Source organism: Triticum urartu, chromosome 6, assembly GCF_003073215.2.
Source record: "Triticum urartu cultivar G1812 chromosome 6, Tu2.1, whole genome shotgun sequence".
NCBI classification, from domain to species: domain Eukaryota; kingdom Viridiplantae; phylum Streptophyta; class Magnoliopsida; order Poales; family Poaceae; genus Triticum; species Triticum urartu.
In genome coordinates this window covers 34,387,131-34,412,543 of record NC_053027.1, presented here as the reverse complement: position 1 = coordinate 34,412,543, position 25,413 = coordinate 34,387,131, and the positions used below count along the sequence as shown (strand labels likewise).

Sequence of the window (25,413 nt, the reverse complement as noted above, 5' to 3'; positions counted from 1 at the left end):
AGTAGGATGTTCCAGATTGTGCATTTGATTTCTGATAGGCACTGTGATGATTTAAAATACTCTATCCATTCCATAATATAAGAGTTTTTTTGACATCAGTGTAGTGTCAAAAACACCGAAAATGCCGTTTGGTGGCCGAGCACCATGCAGGCCGTAATCTGGCTCGTCGGTATTCGTAGGGATTGGCCGCAGTCCCTTGTGACTCACGCGTATTTGACCTGACACCTTTTTGACACCACAACGTATTCTCCATTTTACGCAGTGTCATCCCATGTTAACGTACGGGTAACGACACTGCCCGACCAGGCTGTTCACAGGTTCCACCGTCTCACCCATCATGCACAGGCAGTGCGTCATGTACACTTCCGTGCCACAGGAGTATGCAAGTTCTGAGAACATGATCATCCTCCGTCATACACTAACTACTACCTTGGTTTTGGGATTAGCAGTACTAGTTCTTAAGGGAAAGCTTTTGCTGGAGGCACCTCAGATTTACCCATGATTGAGAATCCTTTATGACACTAAGCTCTTTAGTCTCTATCTCTACTACTATTAATCTCTACTACTATTAAAAGAGCAAACTAGAGTTATTTTACAACCACCCAAACAAGTGTACACAGAACAATCAGAACCCTCAGATCTAATCCATTTAGTCAAATCTTCTAACAGTATATAATGACCCGATGGTCTGCCAGCCAATTGAACGGCTGTGATTCAATGTTCTGCCGCGGCAGACCATAGTCGGGCACTCCCCCTGATGACCGATGTGATCCGTAATTTTAGGATCATCCTCAACCTCCCTCCCCTTGAATTCGCACAGATTTGCTCCATCCCTAACCTCCCCGGCGCCCTACCGCCTCCTCCCCTCATCACCGCCCCTCGCCAGCCGTCCGTCCTGCATGCAGACTCTCGCTGCCGACCCCGTCTGGTCTACCCGCAGACCCGCCGCTCCCTCTTCGCCGTCCTTCAGTTCTGCCCCTGCCGCCCCTCTCTCTTGCAGCGGAGCAGAAGCGGAAGCGCCGGGAGAAGATCAACCGACAATTCGTTGAGCTATCCACCGTCATCCCCGGCCTCAAGAAGGTTGGCTCCTCTTCTTGCACATACGTACATATGCAATAAAATAATTTTCTGAACTGATTGACCAAATATTTTTCTGAACTGATTGGCCAACTAAGTACGTCAAGCAGTAGCAGGAAAATCTCAAGGCACTCGAGGACGCAACCTCCAGAGCATCCAGTCCACGGTGCTCATCAGGAAGTTGTGCATAGCTGCGCCCTTAAGACGTCGGCGGCTGCTGCCCGTCATCGTCTGCAGCGGCCGTAGCTGGAATCACGACGCCAACGACCGGGAAAGTGCTGATGGAGGTAGAGCTCCCCTCTTATTGTTTCCCACATCCCCTTTCTTTCAAAATTCTGAACCCAAAGATATAGATCCACCGGCGTTGCGCTCGGTCATAAATATTACATCCTTGCACACCTGCATCAACAAGATTCTATAATATCTACCTGCATGCTTAGGCTAGCGCTTGTGTACGCCCATGTTGCCGTATGCTTCCAATCGGTTCAGAAGAAATCCATCTTATATGTGCATACCTGTCATAAAGCATAAAGCACTCTGGTGAATCACTTTGGGAGTTCATGGTTGTGCCAAAAATTGGTACCAGATCACAGGTTGTTCGTCCATGATTTTCAAAAAGCAAGTACAAGATCATGTTGTTACTGAAGTGGGAAGATAATTGATCTATAACCCAGTTGCGCGTCAAGCCTGCGTCAATGGTGTTTCCAACGATCAACTATCCCCCTCTTTTGCAGTATTGACAAAACCGGGCCAATGTTGCTACAGTTTCATCACCAAAAAAGAGAATCCAGTTTTGTTAAATTAATTTGTGTAATAATATGTTCATTACTGATACTGAACAAGGAGTAGACAGATTATAGTTTCTAAAGCTTCTCTGTCGGGATGCATAGGCGAGAAGGACAGTTGGAGTCACCGGCGTCGCTTATGGAGCTCCACACCATTGCCCAGTTGTACAATAGCATGTGCAATCTTCTCCATTCAAGACTAAGTGCAAATTGTGAACTCTTTGCCAAACAAGAAGATATGAGGATCAGGCATATAGGCCCCCATAAGGTAGCTATATAGTAATTCATGTGTAGTAGTGTGGATTATGGTCACATTTTGTCTAGGACTGCAGATAGCTATGTCAATAAAAATGGATATTCTGCATATTTTCCGAATTTTGAGTAAGGGCTTCATATATAAGGCATGCAGTAGTTTTGACTTGGGGCAATGATCAATTCTTCACATGCAGGAACGTGGAGAGATGAATCTGGTCGATTGTAGCCACAAGGTGAGTGGCTTGATCCTTAATTAATCCAGTTAAATTTCATGGATTATTGATTAGTTTTTTAGCAAGCAAATTTTTGTACATCTGATTGTAGGGATACTGCTGTAGTATTTGGGAGAAAGAGTACGTCTGCACGTGATGGTGATATGCCAAAGTTTTGTATTTCCTAGATAAATTTGCTACATGGGAAGATTCCTCAATGGCAACAATACACCATGATAGTGATAATGATATACATCCTATGCTGAACAAGAGCAAGACAGAAAAGAGTAAAAGATTGTCTCCGAAGTAATTACGGATTGCTTCCAGTGATTTTCAATTCCAAGTAATAAGGAATATAAGGTTACAATTCATCACCTGAAAAAACAGATCTTTGTAGTCATAGTAATGTCTTCTCCAATTGACCATACCCTTAAGCATTTGATGAAAGTGGATATATCATCAAGAGCCTTGCAAGCAAATTTATCTACAATAGGAAACACACGATGATGACATATCAGATATTCCAAATCACTATATGAAATGTTTAATGTTTACTTCCCCTTGTAACGTTAGCTTATCTAGCAAATTTCTGTTATTCTGTACATCTGATTGATAAGTTTCAAATAGTACAGGAACCAGATATCCTAGAGTAGGGATCAACACTAATTACACCTCTTGACACGCTCATTTGAAAGTCAAGTATATTTATGCAGCAATGCCTTATTACTCCTACAGAAGATACCATTACTGCTGCTCATAGGAAGAGATATTACACCATCAGTTGTGTTTAGCTAAATCTGCAGTTTTCATTACAATGCATGAATCTTATTTATCTTGCTTCAAATGAACAAACAAGAGAGGATGAAGTACCCATCTTCCAGTCATCTGGCAATCAACAGTCCAGTGCATATTGCAGACCTTCTTAGCAAGCATCATCGAGTGCCATTGTATCTTGAATAACACAATTGTACAGGGATCTTGAATAGCACATCAAACAGAGGCACGCCTAATTGAAATTACATTGGTACATTAGTACACGGTAAACTGCACAGTACGAATTAAAATTTAAGTGCAAAGGTAGGATAATCCAGAGTTGACACGAAGTACTGTCTAAGGACTAAGATCAAATCAGAATTAATCCTGACAGTCAATACAGCAATGAGAATTCATTTCACAATAACATAGCTCATACCAGTGGAGGCATCGAACTGTGACCATATATTTTTGCGCACCCACGCCTGCTCCTTGTCGTCTTGTTGCGGGCATCCGCGCTGGGTCGCCCGTGAGCATGCTGAGCTCGAGCGCATTCTTCGGCACTTCGGCGAGCAGATTCGAAGAAGGACGGGGAAGAGCAGGGGCGTGGAAGTCTCGCACCTCCGACGGAGCCTAGCGCTGGGATGCTCCCGTGCATGCCGAGCTCGGGGACCTCCTCGGCCACTTGAGCGGCCGGATTCGACGAAAAAGCGGGGAAGAGCAGGGGTTGCGAACCTCTTGGTGGCGGTGGGTACGAAGGGGAGGGGTGGCCCGAGGAGGCGGGGAGAGGGAGCTGGCGACGACCAAGGAAGAATGGGGAACGACGGGGAGAAATGTGAGGGCCGGTGGGATTTTTTTTTAGGTGTGGTGGGGTTTTTTTTTGAGCATAGGTGAAGCGGTGGATGGGTAGGTAGGTTGACGGTGTGAGGGCCTTAACTGGAGGGAACCGCTTCCTTGGTCCATTGATATGGGCCAGAAATTATCAAAAGTTCCGATCAATCCAGGCAGCAGTTCATCTTTTACCTGCTAATTAGCGATTGCGTTCTTGAATCGGAAACCAAGCTAGCTGCTAGTAGGCAACGAATGAATCAATATCCAAAATTAAAGTATTTGTAAAGGTGTAGTTAGATTTCAGTTGTCTTAGAACAGTTGAGTGATATTAGCATGTTTATTTTTTAAAAAGGTCACCTTTTTTTATTTGATTTATGTTTTTCTAAATTTTAATACATGAATATATTTGTCATTTTTCAATCAAGACTCAATAATTATTTTTATCTCTCTAAAAACAATCCAATATTTTATTATCCCTCTAAAAAAATACATGAAGATGGACGAGGATTCTCCTCAATAAATAATTACCTCTGTATTAATTATAAGACATTTTTTTTCAGTTTAGTTTACAGAAGGGCGTAGTAAATAATATTTGTTTAGTTGTTGTTTAAAAAAAAGTTAATGTAACAAATTATAATAAAGTTATGTTGATTGTGAATTTATTGTGAAGACATGTTGTCGGTTCGTGTATTACCGCACTCTCATGTTGGGCATGAGACATATTTCGATGCTTCGGTAAAAAATCACTAAAAATAATATTAAAGTGGATATTTTATAAATTATGATACGTGCGTTGCACGTGCACGACTAGTAATAAATTAATTGCAATTTTTCTTTTGATGATTACATTCAATTTTCATAATTAAGTCACTAACCATAGTAGATTTGGCCCAACTAGTACAAAATCGTTCAAAAACATACTAAAAACAGCAACAAATGTACAAATAAATCGTTTTTCTTGATTGAGAACTAATCATTAGACTGCCCCAAAGAATCATTCCATTCCAAACATAAAAACTTTTTTTTTGAGGAACCAAACATAAAAACTTAATTACCCATGGATTCAACAAGAAATGCCAAGTGTCTGTATTTAGTGCACCCATATTTATCATCAGGTACTCACATGCGTACATGTTCCAATGTGTTAAGACCTTTTCTTGGATGGGTTATTGGACAAGTCCTTAATCAACCAGATTGAACAAATATATGTTGCACCTTCTTATTTTTTACCATGCGATCACCTCAGTAAAAAAAAATCACAATTTTACAATTGATGAAAAGTTATGGAAACAATTTTGTAGTACCAAAAAAACACTTCTAATTTTAAGTACTCTAAGTAAGTATCAAAGTTCCGTTCAAACGAATCATGCTGCCGCCTCCCAACCCAACCCGCAGCCTCGGTGCCCCTCATCTTCCCCGTTTGGTGGCCTCATTGGCGGCAAGAGGAGTGGGGGCCCGTCCGTCTCGTTTTATTTTTCTTAGGTTTTTGCTTCTCCGGCATCATTGACGAGGTGGTGGTGATGATGGCGTGTTAGAATAAGGTCACTCTGGTCTCTCCCTACCTTGACGATACTCGATCCGGCACAACGAAGGGCCTGTGAGAGTTTTTGTCCACAGATCTCTTGGTTTCCTTCGTATCTTGATATTTTGCAAGTGTAAAGGTTGATGCTCCAGTGATTAATAGATCTCATCTCAAAGGACAAGTCGCTATTGCCGTCTTTAAAGGCCGGTATGGTGAGGGCATTTGCAGGTGTTAGTTTTCTTTGTTGTTGGTTGAGTGCAATTTTTAAATTTCAGCGGCGGCATACAATCAGAGGAAGGATACTATTATGTATTTAATGTAATTTATTTTTTGTGGTCGTTCTACATCCAGTTGTTTATCCATTGTACCGATCTTTGTTTTCCTCGATGTTAATCAGAACTAATACGCCCTTTGAGTGTCTGTATTCAGAAAAAAATAACGCTTCTAATTCTCATATCCAAATTTGAAACATAGTTGTAGAAACAATAATCAGAAACATTTACATGGCCAACAAAATGGTCCGAATCCACAGCCCGGCTCTCATCACCAAAATACCAGCTTGTGATTGTATTGCTTTGTTTCAACATAAACTTTAAAATTTTAGAATGCAACTTTAACCTTTCATCTGCACAAAACTTCAAGAATATTCAACCCCAAAAATGAGATTTATTGAGAATAGGTGCACTGGATACTTTCCCCTCGGGGAGTAGATATATCGGCAGTGTCTCTAACAAAACGATAATCATTTTCTCTAAATTGTTTTTGAATATGGGGTGAATTTTTTAAAAATATGTAGGAACATGTTTTAAATACACGATGAACATTTTTTATAAAACGAGACATGATCCAAATACGTAATGAACATATTTTCAAATATGCGATGAACTTTTTCGCATACGCGACAAATATTATTCCAATATGCGGTGAACATATTTTAGATACATGCTTTCATTTTCAAAATTGGTGAATACTTTTAAAATACGTGATGAACATTTTCTAAATATGTGATGAACAGTTGTCATATATTTCTGAATATGTGGTGGACTTGTTTTGAATACGGGGTGATTATTTTAAATGCACGCATGCTGCACATTTTTCAAATACACGATCAAGATTGTTTGTAATATGAGTCCGAACAATTTAGCAGTGCCTTCAAAATGTTTTTCACTATTTTATTTTTTTATAAATGAATGAAATATAACAACCAAACATAACTTTTACAGAATACGTGCAGCTAGAGAAAGAAAAAAAGAGAAGAGAAAAAGGAATAACGACCAGCCTTGCATGTGAGGACGTGCGCTGTGAGCGACTACAGGTGAGGAATAGCAGCACCAAAATTCAAACTCAGCCAGCGAGGCACATCATGTTCTTGCATCATCGCCCAGAACGGAGGTTGACATACAAATACAGAAGACGAGAGAATGGCACCCCTGTATTAGCATCTCTATATAACTAAGAAGTAAGAAGGAATGGATTCCAATCCTTCATTGTCCGCACGGGATAGCGGCCGCCAAGCAGCTCGGCCTTCCAAACCGCTTCACTCCAAAAATACTCTTATATTATGGGATGAAAAAAGTAGTTGTGAAGGTTGGTATTTTCCATTTTACGAAAGCTAGTTCCTAGTACTCAGACACCCAACACAGCTCGTGCCCAGCCTAGATACTTGGTGAGCTGTCTGTGGCTGCCCGAGAGCATTTCCAGCCGCACCCCTAACAAGACCCTCCAGTCGACTTTTCGGTCACTGACGCCAAAAAATTGGCCCAGTCGCGTCCCTAAGGGCCCAATTTTCATCGGCTTGGACCGAAATTGGCGCCGATGGACCCAATTCGAACCCGGCGCGCTGGGGGCGCTCGGGGGCGCCGGGCGAATCGTTTTTGGCGTGAAAGAGCCGCGAGCCCTCCTTACCAGCGACTCGTCTCGTTTCTCGCCGCTTCGTCGTCCTCATCGCCTCATTTCCCGCGGCGAATCAATGCCAAAGCTGTCGCGCGCTGCCGCGCCGGTCAGCCTCCGCCATTGATGCCTCACGGGCAGCGCAGTGAAGGCGTGACGACACACGTCCCCGCGCATGCCACGCGTAGACGAGGCCGCCACGCGTGCTCGCGCCGCCTCCGCCTATATAAACCGACCACAACGCGCCGGTGGCACGCACAGAGTCCCCACTCCCGACGCGCCCTATATCCCTTCCTCCCTCTCCCCTCGCCGTCCCAGTTCGTAGAAATGGCCGAACAATTCCCAGGCGATGGCGCGGCGGCGAACGGCTTCGGCCGCCGCCACCTTCACGAAAACGAAGCCCGGCTCCTCTACGAGGCCGAGTACCTGGTCCCGCCGGACATGCGGGTGCCCGGGGCGTGGAGAATCAGCGCCGGCGGGGTCCCGGTGCCACCACCGCCCACCGGGGCGGCGCGTCGTGAGGAGATCACGCATATTCGCGCCCCTCTGCCGCGGGCGACGAGGGAGGGGCCGCGCTACGTCCCCGATAGCCCGCTTTGGGAGCCCTACTTCCGCCGCCGTCACGCCGAGTAGCTCGAGGCCACCAACGGCGTCGTGCCCTCTGGCAGGCTCAACTCCGAGGGGCGGCCCGATGGTGGGGCGTGCCCGGCCGCACGCTGGAGGCCGTCCTCGAGTACATCGAGGGCGGCAACACGCCGAGGCTGGAGTACCCCTCCCCGTCGTCCTTCTCTCGCCGCCGTGGGAGCTCGTGGACGCCTCGCGCATGGACCCCGGGGCGTCCTCCTCCTCGTCCGGTCGGTCAACCGGCTCTCCCTGCCTCCGCCCTGTCAAGCCGGAGCCCCAGGAGCCCCAGGACACGCCTGTCAGCCGGCGCACCTGCAGCTCCGGTATCCGCATCGCCGACTCCACCCCCGCTTCCGGGCGCCTCGTCCTCGTCGCGCCCAAGCCGGAGCCCAGTCTCCCCCGGAGTACGAGGAGATAGCCCGGCGCGGCTTCTCCGACGCGAACGCCCTGCGGTGAGCGCGCGACGACTACCTCCGGACGGAGATGACCCGGCAGACCCAGGCCCTAGAGGAGATCGCCGCCCGCAAGCGTGGGCGCGAGGACGAGCATGACGTCGTGATCCTCGACAGCGACGACGACGAGGACGCCGCCGGACCGTCCAACCCGCCGCGCCAACCGTGGGAGGGTTGCAGCAGGGACGGCGGCCACGACGGAGGCGGCGACGACAACGACGACGACGGTGACTACACGCGGTTCTACAGCCTCCTCGGCATGTAGAACTGCAAGGGCGGCGGCCGGCGAGGAGCGGCGAGGCAAGCGAGACGGCGGGCGAACCTAGTAGTGTGTTTTTTCTTTTTGTAAAATACTTTAAATATGCATGAACTCGCCGTGTTTGCGCCGTGTTTGGTTGAATTTGGTTTAAAGTCGCCGAAATATGCATGAACTCGCCGTATTTGCGCCGTTTAAAGAAATCCCGTGGACGCCACGACTGGGTGGCATTACGCCCCCAGCGCGCGTTTTGCGCCGGTACACCCTCAGGGAGCGATTTTTAACGCCTCCTGGGAGGCCAACGGCTAGAGATGCTCTGAGCCCTGAGGAACGGCAAAACAGAGCTCTGCTCCTTGATTAGAACTAATAATCTGCACGTGAATATCAACACAAAATTAGCAAGACCGTCTGATTTCTGAATACGAAAGAAATACTCTCTCCCGTTTGTAAATATAAGTCTTTTTAGAGATTTCAACATGGATTAAATACAGATGTATATAGACAAATTTTAGAATGAGATTCACCTATTTCGCTTCATATGTAATCTATATTGAAATCTTCTAAAAAGACTTATATTTAGGAAAAGAGGGAGTAGCAGATATTGTGACTTTGTGAGGACAGCGGCATTATTGTGGTCTTCGGTTCTAGCGTGGAGATGAGTGCTGGAGACATCTTGCATGCATGCCGAATGAATTGGTTCGCTGGGAGTGCCGAAATCTACTATATCTAAATAGGAGCCCCCACTATTTGAATTCTCTGCGCTCTCATGCATCCACGTCACCATAATTATTTTCGGCCATTTGATTCACTACGATGGCTCAGATCTGCAGCTCGAATTGATCCCGGTGCTTCACGCGGTCACGCCCCTCGGGTTGACTCCTCCTCCCTCGACCCCATGGAAGCGAAAGTGTGCAAAAGCGAACCGTCGTCCTCGAGTGGGAACGTCCGTGCAGAATGAATCCCTCGCCGTCTCTCATTCCCCATCCGTTTCTCCCCAACGATACAAAACCCCATGCGGGAACGGACGCAGCAGAATGCAGCTTCATCTAGGGTTTGCGGCCACCGTCAGGGGTAGAACCGGCGGCTACGGTGGCGATGGCGCGGCAAGATCGCAAGGTGATCGATGTAGAGGATGGGCGGAGCCGCAGTTCAGCCGCATCAACAAGCTCACCAACATCTTTGAGGGCAACCTGGAGCGCAGTTCAGCTTAGAGTACTCGTGATTCTCTACAGGTAAGTCACCTCTCTCCCCCCCTCCATCAGGCCATGCCTGGCCCGATCGGATCTGATCTAGGGTTTGCAGACGCCCCCCCCCCCCCCCCCCCCCCCCCCCCCCCCCCGCCCCCCCTGTTTGTCTCTTTTTGCGGCGCAACATGATATACCAACAGCACCGCGAGCCCTTCATTTTCTTCCTTAAATTTGCCAAGCCAAAGGAGAGGCCACCCTTCGATTCTATCCTTTGGGCCACCTGCTTCTGTTTACATTTTTCCTACTGTATTTGATTACCAATTAGGAAAGCCTCCGCTGCTGCTATGCTATATGTATGGAGATTATCTGTATGCTATGATCAAAGTTTCAATTAGTTTTTCGCGGGACCTTAAAACATCGACGTTTCCTATCTGCAGGCTGCATTGAGTGGCAGCGATCTGAATGACTCCCAGCCCACGAAGGTCATGGTACGATGGTCAGATGACCTTAAAACATTGACGTTTCCTATCTGCAGGTTGCCAAGCATGACATGATTGAATGCCCGATGGTCATGGTACGATCCGGTAGGTCCGTGCCCTATCTCGACTCTACTATTATAATTTTTTTAGGTTGCTTTTCTGCATATGTTTTTCTTGATATATTATTGTTAGTGCATAATTTATAGATTTTTTATTATCTTGCGGCAAATACTCTATGTTTGATATGTAGATTACTGGAACGTCTAGGAACTGCTCGATATGACAGCTTACACAAGAAGGTATGCAATGAATTTTTGTAGGATAAACATTCTTGATGTTTTAAGCAGCAACAATGTCCAATACTGTGTTGTTGGACCAACTACGGTCTTGAGGTTTGTGCCAAGATAATATGATTTCCATTCTCTGTCAATTTGTTACTGATATTATCTCATGAAAATTCTTGCCTATTAGGCTTAATGCACAATTCTGTCATCTGTTACCCTGTTAAAGGAGAACGTAAACTTCTTGCAGAAGAATCATTTTTCCATGTGGGATGCCATCTTCTGAATACACTACTAAGCGAGTTGATCCTAAGTTTTCCCCTCCTAATTCTGTGGTTGTATCTCTTCTCTCCTATACCCATCTTTCAATTTTTATCCATTCCCTTATTGTTCCATCTTTATCTGACATTTTTATTTGGTAAGTTTCACTTTTAGAGAAAAAGCTTGAAGCAAGGGCGCATGTATACCTGAGCGTCTATGTTAGCCAAGATGTACATATAATCTTTTGAGCTAGCAAAAAAACTGCATATGCTTATTTGTTTTATAGAGTTCTATCTGATGATATATTGATATGTAGCCAAATTATGAATGTAGCTCGCCATGCTTGCCAGACATGAAAAACTACGGGATTTGTTGTTATATAATAATAATTTCAGTTACTAACAATTACCAGCTGTTAATTTGTGTTTCATCTGACATTTCATGCTAACATGCTTAGAAAAAGTAAAGATATCCCACACCAATGTCCCGCAGCAACGCGCGGGGCATCATCTAGTTAAAAGAAATAAACAGACCTTGTGTGATACTTAATTAGATGGCTTGCATGTGCATCTACTCTTGGAGACAAGCCTCATCAGTTTATCCGCAACATCAAGCCTTTCAACTTGGCATTTCTGCTCCATTTCGTCCATGTGGGCACACATGCGAGCATTGCACTCCCTCAACAGCGTGCATACCGCCTCAGCGTCCTGATGAACACAAATTCCCAAGTGCAGCGACAGTTGATAAAATAAAATGTGGATCGACAAGTGCTGGTAATAAGCAAACAGCAGAGACAATGGAGAGGTGGGAGTGTGCTGATCTTACCATCTCTGGATATAGCCTGCGTACATGTTCCGCGAATTCTTCTGCAGAGCTTGGATACTGCTCTGGATCTGGAGTTTGCTCTTGATCACTGGAAATAAATGGGTGCTTCTCATTGTGGGCACGGGCTCTTGCGATGCGTCCAGCATTGCTGACAGTATATCCAACATCATCGCGGCGTAGACCCTGCTGGGGTAATTGTGATATCAGTAACACTCGGAGTGTTTTTGGAGCATCTTTTGGGGCAATCATGTCATAATTATAGTGACAAGATTATATATGCATTGGGGTATCATGTTAGTTTCAGATTAAATGCTCACACGGGCTAAGAAGAAAGACTTGTCCCCGGTGACACCTGTGGTCAGTATGCCAATCATCTTCCTCAGCGTGGCACAGTCAAACAGGGAAATTCTTGGAAAAGCATGTTGCCGAAGGGTGACGGCGCCTAGGTCCATGTTATCCAGGACAAAAATCTGCTATCCATGAAAAAAAAAGCAACCAGTGAAATGCTTAGTAGGCATTACATTACAGTAAGAACACAATTGCAATTTGTTGTAAATTAAAACAGAGGCCAGCTACCTGAAGGAAGAGATGGCAGCCTGCAAGGTGAATCGGGGAGTACCCTCTTTCCATGTCGGCCTTGAGCTTCTCGACGGCCGGCATGAGGTGCTGGAGGACATATTCGCACCAGTTGAACTCGGCGATGGTCGAAATGTCACACAGCGCTTGCCAGTAGTCAATGCTGGTGTAATCATACTTGGAGGAAGGGCACAGCACATGCCCAACCGTGAAAACCACATACGCGATCTTGAAGCAATCGATCTCGACCTGCGTCGCCGATGCCTCGCTCAGCTCTCTCAGTAGAATGGCCTCCACCGCCTTGAGGCTATGCGTGCCCTTGCCGCCGACCTCCGCCGCCGCGCGCCTGAATTCCTTGCAGGCCTCTGACAGACGGACTGGGTTTGGTTATATGGTCCTGGCCCCACACGGCAGTCCGAAGACGTTTCTGACGTCCTGAGGGGAGAAGTTGATGGAGGTCTCGTCGTCGATCCGGATGGACCGGTCGTCGACGTCGACCCTCTCCATCAGGAAGGCGCTGAACTTGAGGTTCAGCTTGGGCAGCGGCTTGAGGTGCAGCATGCCGCCGAGCCCGGTCTCCGTTGCCAGCCTCGTCTTGAAGCCGTCGAATCGGGCCACGGCGGCGCAGAACCTCTGCACGGATATCCTGGACGTGACCGCCGCGGGAGGGGATCGGGCGCCATTGCCTGCCGGCAAGAGCTCGAAATCGAGGCCGAGCCCGTCGCGAGGGACGGCGGGCGGCGTGGTGGTGCTGGACGGATCTTCTCGGGCGTCAGGCGAGACTATTAGATCCTCCAGCCAGAAATCGGCCGAATCCATCCTACTACGTTGGATTAGAATAAAGTGGCACTGGAATGCAATCGAACTAGGGTTTTGGGCACGGTGGCCGGCCGGCGGACAGCCCAAATACAGAGCAGACTTTAAGCGTGATGGACGCGGCGAACGTACCTTGCTTGATAACCAGGGGTGCGGCGGCGTTACCGACGGCCGGGTTGCTTCGCCGTCGTCCCTCGCCTCGATCGATTACGGCCGGCGGTGTGCTTGTGCTGCCTCTGCGCGGGGGGCGATGGATGGGTTGGTCAAATGCGGCGGCGGAGTGTGAGAACGGAGAAGAGTCAGAGGTGGCTAGTAATAACGGCTGAAGTGACTGAACAGCTAGAGTAAAAGTGTGGAAGCTGCGCGCACACGCTTGTTGCAAGCCCGTAGCCTTAGGTGGATAAAACAAACAGCAATCACTACCGGAATAACCCTATATGCCTACGGCCTTATCTATGCCGACGGCTTTTTGTCGAGGCCGTCGGCATAACTCGAGCTACGCAGACGGCCTGGGAAAAGCCGTCGGCATAGAGAAGCCGACGGCATACCTCCATCTATGCCTACGGCAGCCGTAGGCATAGTTAGGCCGTCGGCATATATCGATCTATGCCTACGGTGGCCGTAGGCATAGTTAGGCTGTCGGCATAGATGTGGCCCTGGTGGCCCAGGGACAAACGGCGGGCTGACGCCGTCAAATCTATGCCGACGGCCTTGACGGCGGCCGTCAGCATAGATATTATCTATTTTTTAACTAGGAGCTGCCACGTGGCAGATCTATGCCGACGGCAAAGCCGTAGGCATAGTTTTCCATCTATGCCTACGGCCTTGCCGTAGGCATAGCCCCGCCACGTGGCACCTCCTGGCAGCCCCTGGCCGAGAACTATGCCTACGGCATGGCCGTAGGCATAGATATTATTTGTTTTTATTTTAAATTATTTTTATTTTTTAAGTTAAATTTTGTTTAATTTAAATCTAACTTATCTAAACTTAAACATACACAAATTATACATCGATTTAGGGTAGAATTTTCCATAGATTATGAATATCCAGTTTGTTTTTGTTTTTGAGTATGTTAGAAATGTGGCCTCCTGTACTTTTGCATATAGGTCCTTCTGCTTTATTAAAATCATAAGTAATTGATACTTGGATTGATTTTGATGAAATTCATATGGTTTTTTATCAGAATCTTGAAAGGATTATGTGCTATACTATGTTTCAAATTTGAACAAACTTAAATCATGTTTGCTTCATCAGACTGTTTCAAGGATTGTGGTGGCGGGTGCAAAGGCAACTGGCTCAGGAGTGTGACCCTTCATGGACGCCAATGCCGTTGTCACTTGGAGGGAGGAAACGGCCATGTCGGGTTGACACGAAGGGAATCTTATGGTGGGTTTGTCCCAGACCTTGTTCTCAAGGGTTCCTATGGGCCGACCTATCACAACCAGGTGAAAACGTCCATTGGTCAAAGATCGTCCGGTGAAAGTCAAAGGCGTAGATTTCCGGGTCAACTTGTCCAGGGTTCGGCTGACCGGGGGCCTTGGGGGGGGGGGACAATGCCACCAGAGCATCGCGCCGAGTCCTCATACATGTCGAAAGATGTGGTGCCATGTCTAAAGAGGCAATACGCGGCTCCGGTGTGAGGTTTGCCCTCATGAACGGCGATGCAATCGAAGTAATCCTTCTGCAGTTTTGGCGTTGCATGAATATTCCTGAACACTTGAAGCTCGAAGTAATCCTTCTGCGGTTTTGGCGTTGCATAAATATTCCTGAACACTTGAAGCGTAATCAATTCATGAGATTTTTACACAGTGAGACACATATGATATAATATGTGTGGCAATTTCTTATATTTTTGTAAGATGCAGGAGTATGTGAAAAAATCCCCCACCATGGATTGTTCTTCGCATGTCTACGAGTGTGGTCGGGGGCCTTTGGGGGCTAGCTATGCCATCAAATCTTGCGCCAGGTCCTCTTACATGTCTGGAAGTGTGCTGTCAGGTGCAAACAAACGACACGCGGCTCCGGAATGTGACCCCCTTCACGGAAGGCGCTTTGCTGTAGGCATAGCCCTGCCACCAGGAGTACCAGGGGTTGCCACGTGGCAGAGGTATGCCGACGGCATTGCCGTCGGCATAGCTCTGCGACGTGGCGTTGCGTGATTCGTCGGCGCTTTTGACGGCGCCGTCCGTTGCCGTCAGACGAAAAACACTGCCGACGGCTATACTATGCCGACGGCTGACGTCAGGCCGTCGGCATAGGCCCCTATGCCGACGGCTATACTATGCCGACGGTCTGACAAGACTACGCTGACGATATCTACGCCGACGGGCCTATGCCGACGGCAATCGTAGGCATAGATCTATGCCGACGGCTTAGGGGCCTATGCCGACGGCCCGTGGCCGTAGGCATAGAGCGCGAGTCCGGTAGTGAATATCAGAAATTGTGAATGGATCTGGAGCTCCATGGAACCTGAAATTTCAAAATTTCAAAGAAAAAGTCAAACTTTTAGGTTTCAAAAAATTGTGAAAAACAAATACACACATACCTATAGATGTATACCACTTGTCTATAAAGTCTCGTGGCGAATACATTTATGTGCGAGCTGCAAAAAATAACAAAACCATGTATTTCTAGCACATGTAGTACTATTCACTATAATAGGACGTGATTTTTTTATAAACTTACATCAAAATGTATTTCATAATGAAATTTTACACACGTCTAGTATACATCTATAAGTACTTGTGTATTTTTTCAGTTTTTTTTAACTTAAAAAGTTGATTTTTTTTTGAACTTTTGAAAATCTCAAGCTCCATGGGGCCCTAGAACCAAAAGGCCTCACTCCAACAATATTTTCTTTCTTTCGTGTAAAGGACAAGAATATATTATAAAAATGTATCAAAAGTAAAAATTGTATGTGCGTGTATGTGAGCATATGCAATTTTACTGTGTTAAAATAATATAAAAGTATACCAGAAGCGAATAACAGATCAAACAAAATATAAATTACACCGAGGTCTCTCGAACTTCTGGTTATGAGGCTTCGAACAAAATCAAATACCTCTATCTCCACAACATGCTTGCATATAGTCCATGTACCTCCTTCCTAGATGTAGATGCAATATCTATCATGTTTTGTCTCTAGATTGGCAACAAACATGTTCTCACCCACTGAGCTAAAAACAAGCCCATTGGATTGCCCTTGTGTTGACATGCATCACTCTTCAATACATAACTTTTTGAATCATCACACAACTTGGAACCCTCCCCTTCTATGTCATCCACGACCAATTTTGGCTCCCCCTCTCGGTCAGATTCATTATTACTACCTTATCTACCCTCTCTTTCTTCTTTCCTGGATTACAGGAACTCATCATCTTCACCTATCTCTCCAAACCCTAAACCTTCTTTCCATTCAACGCTCCAATGGTGGGAAAGATCTCTAGACCCCCTGCCCCCGGTTCACCACGCAAGTGGCAAATCAAACACGATTGAAGGATGAGAGCAACGATGGAATACATGGGCAAGAAAAAAAACGCATCATGGGAGATTAGAAATCGCTCCATGCACTCTCTTTGTCACTTGAAACCCTAACAACGGTTCCAGGCCAACTCCACCAATATATTTTCCCAATGTCAAAGATGTAAATAGTGAGTATGACAAATAGTGGCGGAAGCGTTTATGCGCTAAATTGTCCTATAACACACATGCCCCTCCAAATGCTACAAAGTGCTATTTAAAACATCGCTCAATATTCAACAATGCTGGTAAAAGAATACTAGCCTTCTCACTTAACTCAATGTGGAATTATTCTTATTATTGATGTATGTGAAGGGGAGTCGTTGATGTGGAGTTTCACTCGAGGAAGTAATACTTCATGTGTTAAGGACGACTATGCTGGAATACAAATAGAGGAATTTATTATGGTCGAGTCTACTGAAATGTTTTATAGATGCAATGTTTTTCCTAAGATAGCACATGGCGAAAGAGTTGGGTTTGTTTTGCAGACTGTTGACCACATGATTACATTGAAAATTGATCTTATACATACAATCTTATCATGGAATATATGACTTACACATATGTGCTAGACTTGAAAACTGGCGTGCCTGATTGTGGTTGGTGACATTGCTCAGGAATCATAAGAATTTTTCGAGAACTGATGGTAATAATATTAAAAAAAACCCTAAAAATAGAGTCTGTAAATATGTCCATGCTCACTAGCCTTATTATGCATTGTGAACGGTACCACAGAAAAACAAAGAAACTAGAGGATAGCCTATATAATTTCCAACAATCATAACTTCATTTCTCATTGTGTGTTGTTGCACTGCAAATTGGACACTATGAGGATAACAGTCATCAGAACGATTCTTCTTTCCTCTATGTCATAAGAAGAAACATATAACAAGAGAAAATGGGCGAAGAAAGAAGCAATTATGTGGTGAGAGGCAGCAACAAAAGAATCAAAGAAATTATTTGCCGTCTGCAAAACAGCCCTCCGAAACCAGTTTAAGAGGTGTTTTTTTATACGTTCGGCTACTGGGCTCGAAATCATAAATTAGCACCCAACGTGGGCTTTTGTGTCCAGCCCAGTTCTGGGCCCTTGACGACTTCTTCTTCTCTGTTACACGGCCTGCTCTTTATTTCACCAGATCCCCCATCGCGTCAGTGACTAGGGCGAGATGAGCAGCCGCCGCTGGATGACGAAAACCTACTCCCCGAGATCCTCCTCCGCCTCCCGCCGCAGCCCTCCTCCCTCCCCCGCGCCTCCCTCGTCTGCAAGCGTTGGCGCCGCCTCGTCTCCGACCCCGGCTTCCTCCGCCGCTTCCAGATCCACCACCGCCGCAGCCCTCCCCTCCTCGGTTGCTTCGTCCAAGAACCTCACGGTATCTCCTTTCTACCTGCTCTCAAGGCCCCCAACCGTGTCCCTCCTGGCCGCCTCTCTTTCCAGTCCGGCCACTATAACGGCTTTAAGCTACTCAACTGCCGCCATGGCCTCGTGCTCATCGCCGACAAGACGCGGCACCACCGATTCCTCGTGTGGGACACCATCACCGGCGACCAGTACCACCTAGCCATCCCCGCGCTATTCGACACGGAAGAGGTGGTGCTGATCAACGGGGCGGTGCTTCGTGCTGCGGGAGACACCCATCACTTCCAGGTGGTCTGTGTAGCAACACGCAGACTCGATCTGCATCGTCGACAAGCAGCGCTCGCCTGCTTTTACTCGTCGGAGACCGGCGCGTGGGGTAACCTCATCTCGACACCCATTCCGTCCGACCTCGACTCCCAGTCAAACCTTCATATCTACTTATTTGGCATCACAATTATGGAAGCGCCCGCAATGCTTCTCGGGGACTCTCTTTACTGGACTCTTACTGATGATTCATCAAGCATCCTTGAATTTGATCTTCAGAGGCAGAGTCTGGCTGTAATACGGATGCCCGAGGATGTGTATAAGTATGAAGGTCACATCACGGTTATAAGGGCAGATAGTGGTGGGCTGGGTTTCCTCATGCTGACAGACTTCACCCTGCAATTATGGAAGCGGAAGATTCATTTCGACGGTGTTGCCTCATGGGGGCTGGAAAAAACTATTGAATTGGACAAGCTACTTTCCCTTAATCCAGAGAAGGGCAGCATTATGATACTTGGGTTTGCTGAGGAAAACAGGATGGTGTTCCTGGGGACATTTATCGGCCTCTTTGCACTCCAGCTTCACTCATTGCAGTTCAAAAAGCTATCTGAAACCAAAAGAAAATCTCACTACCATCCATTTGAAAGTGTGTATACTGCAGGTAATAGCATGCCTTTCACAATGTGGGCATGACAAAAACAGGTTATTTTTTGGATAATTGGTTGATGGAATGTTGTTCACATCCTTTGGTACTAAGCTAATAATTCTAAGTAGTGTCATATCGGTTATTTATATTTCTGCTTCATGATCTCTTCATTATGTAGCGCTATTGTTCTGTGGTGGCATTCTATGTAATGCTTCTGAGTTGGACAAAGTATTTGTCAGCGGTATCTAGTACAGTACTACATGTCACCAGTTTTTATGTAGCCAGGTGGCAGGTTATCATTGTTCTAGTGTGGCGTGATTATTGTGATTGAAGCTGAGGGGGATTGGGGATTCCTTCTTTGTCGAGAAAAAGTAGCAACATTCTTTCGAATATTCTGACACTATTATTATTACTACTACTATTGTACAATTGTTACTATCATTGGATTTTAAGTCTAGCAGGCTTTCTGTTTGCAATTTTAGCATATGAAGATCCATAGAATAAAACAGGTAACACCAAGTTGAAAATTATCCGTATAATAATTGAACTAAATGTCATTTTTGCCTGCCTATTCACATATGCAAGAACATTATATGGTAGTGGTAGTGCATAGCTGCAGTGCAGTTTTTTCCCCTCACGATGAGATACTACATAACAGCTGGAAGTTGAAGATAACGACATGAAAACTAGAATGTCAAATGTATATAGCTTAATACATGCAGTTGGAAGCTTAATGCTAGTTACAGTTCGGTCATTCAATATTGTTAACCCTGCTGATCTTCTAATATTTGTAAATCCACAAAAATGAAAGGGTTTCAAATTTAGGAATGTCAAATGTATATAGCTTAATACATGCAGTTGGAAGCTTAATGCTACGTACAGTTTCGTCATTGAATATTGTTATCCCTGCTAATCTTCTAATGTTTGTAAATCAATAATAATGACTTGTTTTCAAATTTACGAAACAATTGAGGATTTTATCACTTGGAGGCGAGTCCTGCTGTGAGTGGCAAGTCCATTGGCACCAGCATTTAAAAAAAAAAGAGTTCATTTCATATTTTCAGCCTAGATTCATTTACTAATATAATCTTAATCTGAATTTTCATGATCACTTCTGTTGCTAGGATGTATTAGTATGAGCATATCTGTTATGTTTGATATGGCGTGAAATGAGTAATTCTAGATAACTTATCTTTTCTGATTAGCCAATTGTCTGAGGCTGCATGTTCTTCATTTTTATGTTATTTATGAATATAATGCTGTTTTGAGGGATATTCCTCGAAGTTGACCAGAAGTGTGGTTTTGTCTACCCATTCCTAATGTTGTTTAACCCAATTTTTTTTTCCTTTCTAAAATTACACCCATAGGTTTATCTGAATATCTCCTTGATGTCTTCTCATATCTACTCGTTTTCTTTTGGAATATAATTGGTTATTTGACTTATTATCCTTCTAGAAACAGATGTTGGAGGTGAACATGGTCGAGCTGAACTTTTGAACAATGCTTAAGGTGACTGGCTGATCAGATACACTATCATGATATATTGGTTGATCAGGTAAGCTTATCTTCTGCATGTAAGTTGATGTATCTGAAATGTTACTTTTGTTGTAAAAGATGCTACTTCTACAAGTACCAAATGTAAAGAGAGGACTCCCAAGATTCTCCATACGAGGCTTTACTAAACCGTTCCTCACCTGGCTACCTCCTGTCATGCTCTCATGGCAGTCTGCTTCCTGGATCTCTTCTGTATGTGCTGCTTCCTCATCCCTTCCCCAGCAGCTTTCCATCCGCTTCGTAATGTGCCTTTACCCAGCTACTGGATTTGCTTTTTAGCTTGCCCTCCCTTCTATCATACTGCCTTGTTGCGGGTTTACTTCATCCTTAGTTCTCTAGTTCCTTCTGATAATGCAAGCGCTTATCTCCCTCTAGCTTCCCAGATGACAGTTGACTTGGGACCCTTTCCCTTTCCCATTCCTTATTGCTGTGTTCGTGCCTCCTCATAGATGAGAATGCAATGCTAAGTAGTACTCCCTCCGTCCAGAAATAGTTGTCATCAAAATGAATAGAAGGGGATGTATCTAGACATATATTAGTTTTAGATACATCTCTTTTTATCCATTTTGATGACAAGTATTTTCGGACGGAGGGAGTAGTACTATGCTTCTTCAACATTTTCTGGTCTTACTTTTACTGGTTGGTACATTACCTTTTGATTTTTAAATTCTTTATGTGTTCATGGATCTATCAAGTCCTCAGTTTTGATTTATATATTATCCATCTACACAGTTTATTGATAACTAAAAATCTCTTAGCATTTGGTTTTGAATTCCTTTGGTTATGCAGGCTTATAGCTATGCCATTTAACCTTGCTGCTCATTTAGGAATGTTATAATGCCTAGTGCTACATTTTAGACTGTCACAATACTCCAAGAGTATGTCCTCATTAGATCTTATACTACTATTTGTCGTTTTTCCTGCATTACTAATTTCTTATGGACAATTATGCTATTTAGCCTGCTTGCTTAAATATTTTCTCAACATATACTCCCTCCATCCCAAAATAAGTGTCTCAACCTTAGTACAACTTTGTAAGGTTGAGACACTTATTTTGGGACGGAGGGAGTATTAGTTTGTCTGTCTAGCTGCACACACGTAATTGGTCATTTGGCCATTAGCCTACAATATAGCTTGTCTAATCCAAACAGATTATTACATGGTTTATGTGCAGTCTGATTTCTTCTGTTTTAGTTACCACAGGTGCTTAATAAATTTTATTGAACACATGATATAAAAATTACATGGCTAGATTCATCACCAAAAGTGCTTTCAACAAAATTGCACTTCTTCATGTTTTATATCATATTATCATCAAGACTAATGGTTAAAGTTTTGCCTTTTATGCTGTGCATAGTCTTATAAAAATGGACTTCTATTTGGAGTTTTGGACCAAAGTAGTATCAACATATATGCCAATCAGATAAAAATCAAATGTTTCTGTTTACTATTACATGAGCTCCTCATAGTCAGTCATATCCACATGCACATCATAACATAATGTTTCAAACTATCTCATAAGGTAGGCTGTTCAGTGTTTGACTCCAAGGCCACTGATCATGTAGCTTCTCCTTTAGTCAAAGCAAGAAACTTGAGGATATGTTAACAATAGAAGGCATACCAGTACAAAATTACTTATTTATTTTCAACAAACCACTGTCTTATTGATGTTCGCAATTTCTATTGTTGGTTTTGTCCAGTAATGCTGAGAAGATTCAGCTTTGTGCTTTTGGCACTAGTTCCACAGTGATAATTAAGGAATGCTAACTACCTAAGTCATACCAAAGTTGTGAGATGACTGGGCCTGGGATGCCTCAGGCGAAAGCCTAGTGCCAACCTCGTCGGCAACGTCGATGGTGACGCCTTCGGGAGCCGCTTCCCTTCATGGAGGCGTCATTGGGGAGCTACCGTTGCCCGCCCTTTCCTGTGCTCTGGGCGAAAGCCTCAGATCCTTCTCTTGTGCGGTGGAATGATCTGTGGCGGCGACCGATGCCTTGGTCATCGTGGTGCTGATGGTTGACCTATCTCTTGGGGTCTCATGGCGGTGGTGAGGTCTTGGTGTTTAGTGCCCTTTGAAGGCGCCTGAGGTTTTGTTGCATTGCATAGTGCTCTGGTTCCCTCTATTTGTGATGGTGGTTCCCGCTCTTCGCGATCTGCCCAGTGGTGATGGGTGCTAAATTCTTGGTGTTCGCTGCTTGTCGTAGCTCGTTTCTGGTTGTTCCTCTGTTGTTCCCTGTCACTTGTGTATGTTGGGTGCTACGTGCTGTAGCTACTGTGTTGTATCTCAATCTTGTTTTATGGAAGTGAAAATGTTTTAGGCCGGCTTTTGTCCGCTGTAGCAGCTTCAATAAAAATTTACATATTGGTCTCGGTGTTTGGCTGATGATGTTGGTTGCTCTGCAGGTACCTGGAGTTACCGTTCTGGTGGCTGAGATGCAGACGGCTTGTTTGCTGTAGGTTCGCTGTAGTGGACTTGTAGGAATTAATTTGAACATTTTGTTCGCTCATGACTATAATGTAATCTGAACATCATGTTAATTCACGCATGTAATGTATTTTCTGTAAAAGTTAGTTAATTGGCATGAAGACACAGTGACTTGCTTGGATGAATTAGACCCGTGATGTCCCATGTGTGTGTGCTGAATTTTTATCCGCTTCTCAGTCTCAGTAATGAACGTTCAGTTATTCTGCTTTCTTTCTTCAGACACGTGGAATCAGATGAGTTATGTTATGTTTGAACTATTTTAGTCATATGGATTAGCTTCTGCACATTGATAACCGCCTTTATTTTTTAGATTCCGGGATAAAAATTGCAGTGCTCGGCCCAGGTGAAGCCCAGTTACATTACACACGGTCGCATTACACACCACAATCTGATCATGCACACGGATCAAGATGAAAGCATATTGGTAGCTTGTTATGAAATTGTTGTTTGTTAACATTCAGCTCTGATTTGATTTGATCTTTAAATGCTTCCTATATGTAGATGTAGCTTCCCATTTGACTTGGTTGTAAGGACAGGTCAAGTCTGAAACATTCAGAGATACATAGTTAACTTTCAGCTCTGATGCGGATTCAGAGCTGAGAATACAAATTCTATACCACACCAACTGATTCTTGACGTGCATGCATGACTCGTTTAATTACTTACATCCAAGAGATATCTTAAGCAGAAGCATGGAGCATCCAATTTGTACATTCAGCCGTTACCTATTGGGTCCATTGGGTCGATGTCACCCATTGGGAGATTGGTCCGACCCAAAATTTCAAGGCCCTATCGAGGTGTATGTATTTTGCAATATGGAGGTCAGATGCACTATGCATTAGTACCCTAGTGATTGTTCCCGGTCGCCTGATCACTGATAATGTCCTAGTGGCATATGAAAGTGTGCACACTATGAAGAGGAGGAAGAAGGGAAAAAATTACTCTTGCGCAGTCAAGCTAGATATGATGAAGGCCTACGATCGTGTCGAGTGGCATTACTTGGAAGCTATACTAATCAAACTTGGTTTCAGCATGATTTTCGTCAGGCTAATTATGAAGTGTGTGACCTCTGTACATTTCTCTGTCCGGGTAAATGGTGAGCTCCTGCCGTGCTTCACTCCTACCAAAGGACTTCGACAAGGCGATCCTATTTCGCCTTATTTATTCCTGCTTTGCGGGGAAGGTTTTTCCTCATTGCTCAAGAGCTACAATGGAGGTACTGTTGACCGGGGATTGCGTGTTAGCTATCGATCTCCTTGGGTCACTCATTTGCTGTCTGCAGATGATAGTTTGATTTTCATTAATGCAAAGGATGAAAGTGCTCTAAGATTGAATGAGATTCTGAGAATATACGGTGACGCTTCATGTCAGCGTGTTAATTGTGACAAAAGTTCCATTTTCTTTTCTACTAACACACCTGATTCTGTTAAGATTGCGATGAAGGCTTCTTTGAATATTCAAGTGGAGGCTTTCAGCGAGAAGTATTTGGGTTTGCCCACTGCTGTGGGGCGCATCACAAGCGGGACTTTTGATCATTTGGGAGAGAGAGCTCGTGGTAAAATCCAAGGGTGGTCGGAGAAGCTCTTAGCATGTGCTGGACGCGAGACACTTCTGAAATCAGTCATACAAGCTATTCCGACGTACCCAATGAGTACTTTTTTGTTGAACAAGAAGGTTCGAAAGAGTTTAACTTCTCCCATGGCGAAATATTTTTGGAGTAGTTCACTTGACAAAAGATCGATGCACTGGGTTTCTTGGAAAGAGTTAGCTACACCCAAGTGTAATGGGGGTATGGGGTTCAGAGATTTGCAGCAGTTCAATCTTGCAATGTTGGGCAAACACGGATGGCGTTTTTTAACAAATCCAAACTCTGTGTGTGCAAGAGTTCTAAAGGGGCGATATTTCCCAGATTCTGATTTCATGCAAGCAACGACACCAAAGACGGCTTCGGCTACTTGGAGAGCCATTATTGCGGGAAGAGATGCCCTTAAAGTTGGTTTGATTACACGTGTAGGAGATGGCTCTACCATATCAGTGTGGACTGATAAGTGGATTCCAGGTACGATCACTATGACTCCTATCTCAAGACCAGTAAACACAGGTGTAGAGAAGGTGTCTGATTTGATAGACACGGCTAACTGGACGTGGCGACAGGAATTGATTCAGGATATTTTTGTTGCCTCCAATGCGGCTGCCATTTTGAACATACCAATTCGGCAAGGAGGGGGACATGATTTCCCTGCGTGGGCGTTTGACAGATCGGGTAACTACACTGTTAAGACGGCGTACCGTGCTCTAGTGACTCAGAAAGAGCGTTTCGCTCTGGAAGAAGGGACGGCTACCGAGACCTCAGAGACTGATAAGCAGATGTGGAAAGCCCTATGGAAACTAAATGTGATTCCAAAAGTTAGAGTGTTCTGGTGGAGAGTGCTTAGGGGGATTTTGCCTGATGAAAGTACGCTCAAGTATCATCATATTGCAGATATCAGTAGCTGCAAAGTGTGTG

General features: G+C 44.9%; 1 protein-coding gene and 1 long non-coding RNA gene across 2 annotated transcripts; both read left to right on the top strand.

The window, feature by feature from the left end:
* Positions 1-694: 694 nt before the first annotated feature.
* Positions 695-3,052, top strand: LOC125515107. Its single transcript, XR_007286818.1, has 5 exons — positions 695-1,080; positions 1,176-1,364; positions 1,968-2,130; positions 2,312-2,350; positions 2,442-3,052. It is a non-coding gene; the product is annotated as an uncharacterized LOC125515107 (long non-coding RNA).
* A 14,008-nt stretch (positions 3,053-17,060) lies between these two features.
* Positions 17,061-23,032, top strand: LOC125516487. Its single transcript, XM_048681914.1, has 4 exons — positions 17,061-17,076; positions 17,762-18,883; positions 20,330-20,423; positions 22,826-23,032. Exons 1-3 carry the CDS (start codon positions 17,061-17,063, stop codon positions 20,374-20,376), a joined length of 1,185 nt encoding a protein of 394 aa, XP_048537871.1. The 3' UTR covers positions 20,377-20,423; positions 22,826-23,032.
* The last annotated feature ends 2,381 nt before the right edge of the window (positions 23,033-25,413 follow it).

Coding starts and splice junctions, on each gene's coding strand:
- LOC125516487 (XM_048681914.1), top strand. Junction 18,884..20,329: donor TGAAAGTGTGTATACTGCAG/GTAATAGCATGC, acceptor TTCTAGAAACAG/ATGTTGGAGGTGAACATGGT.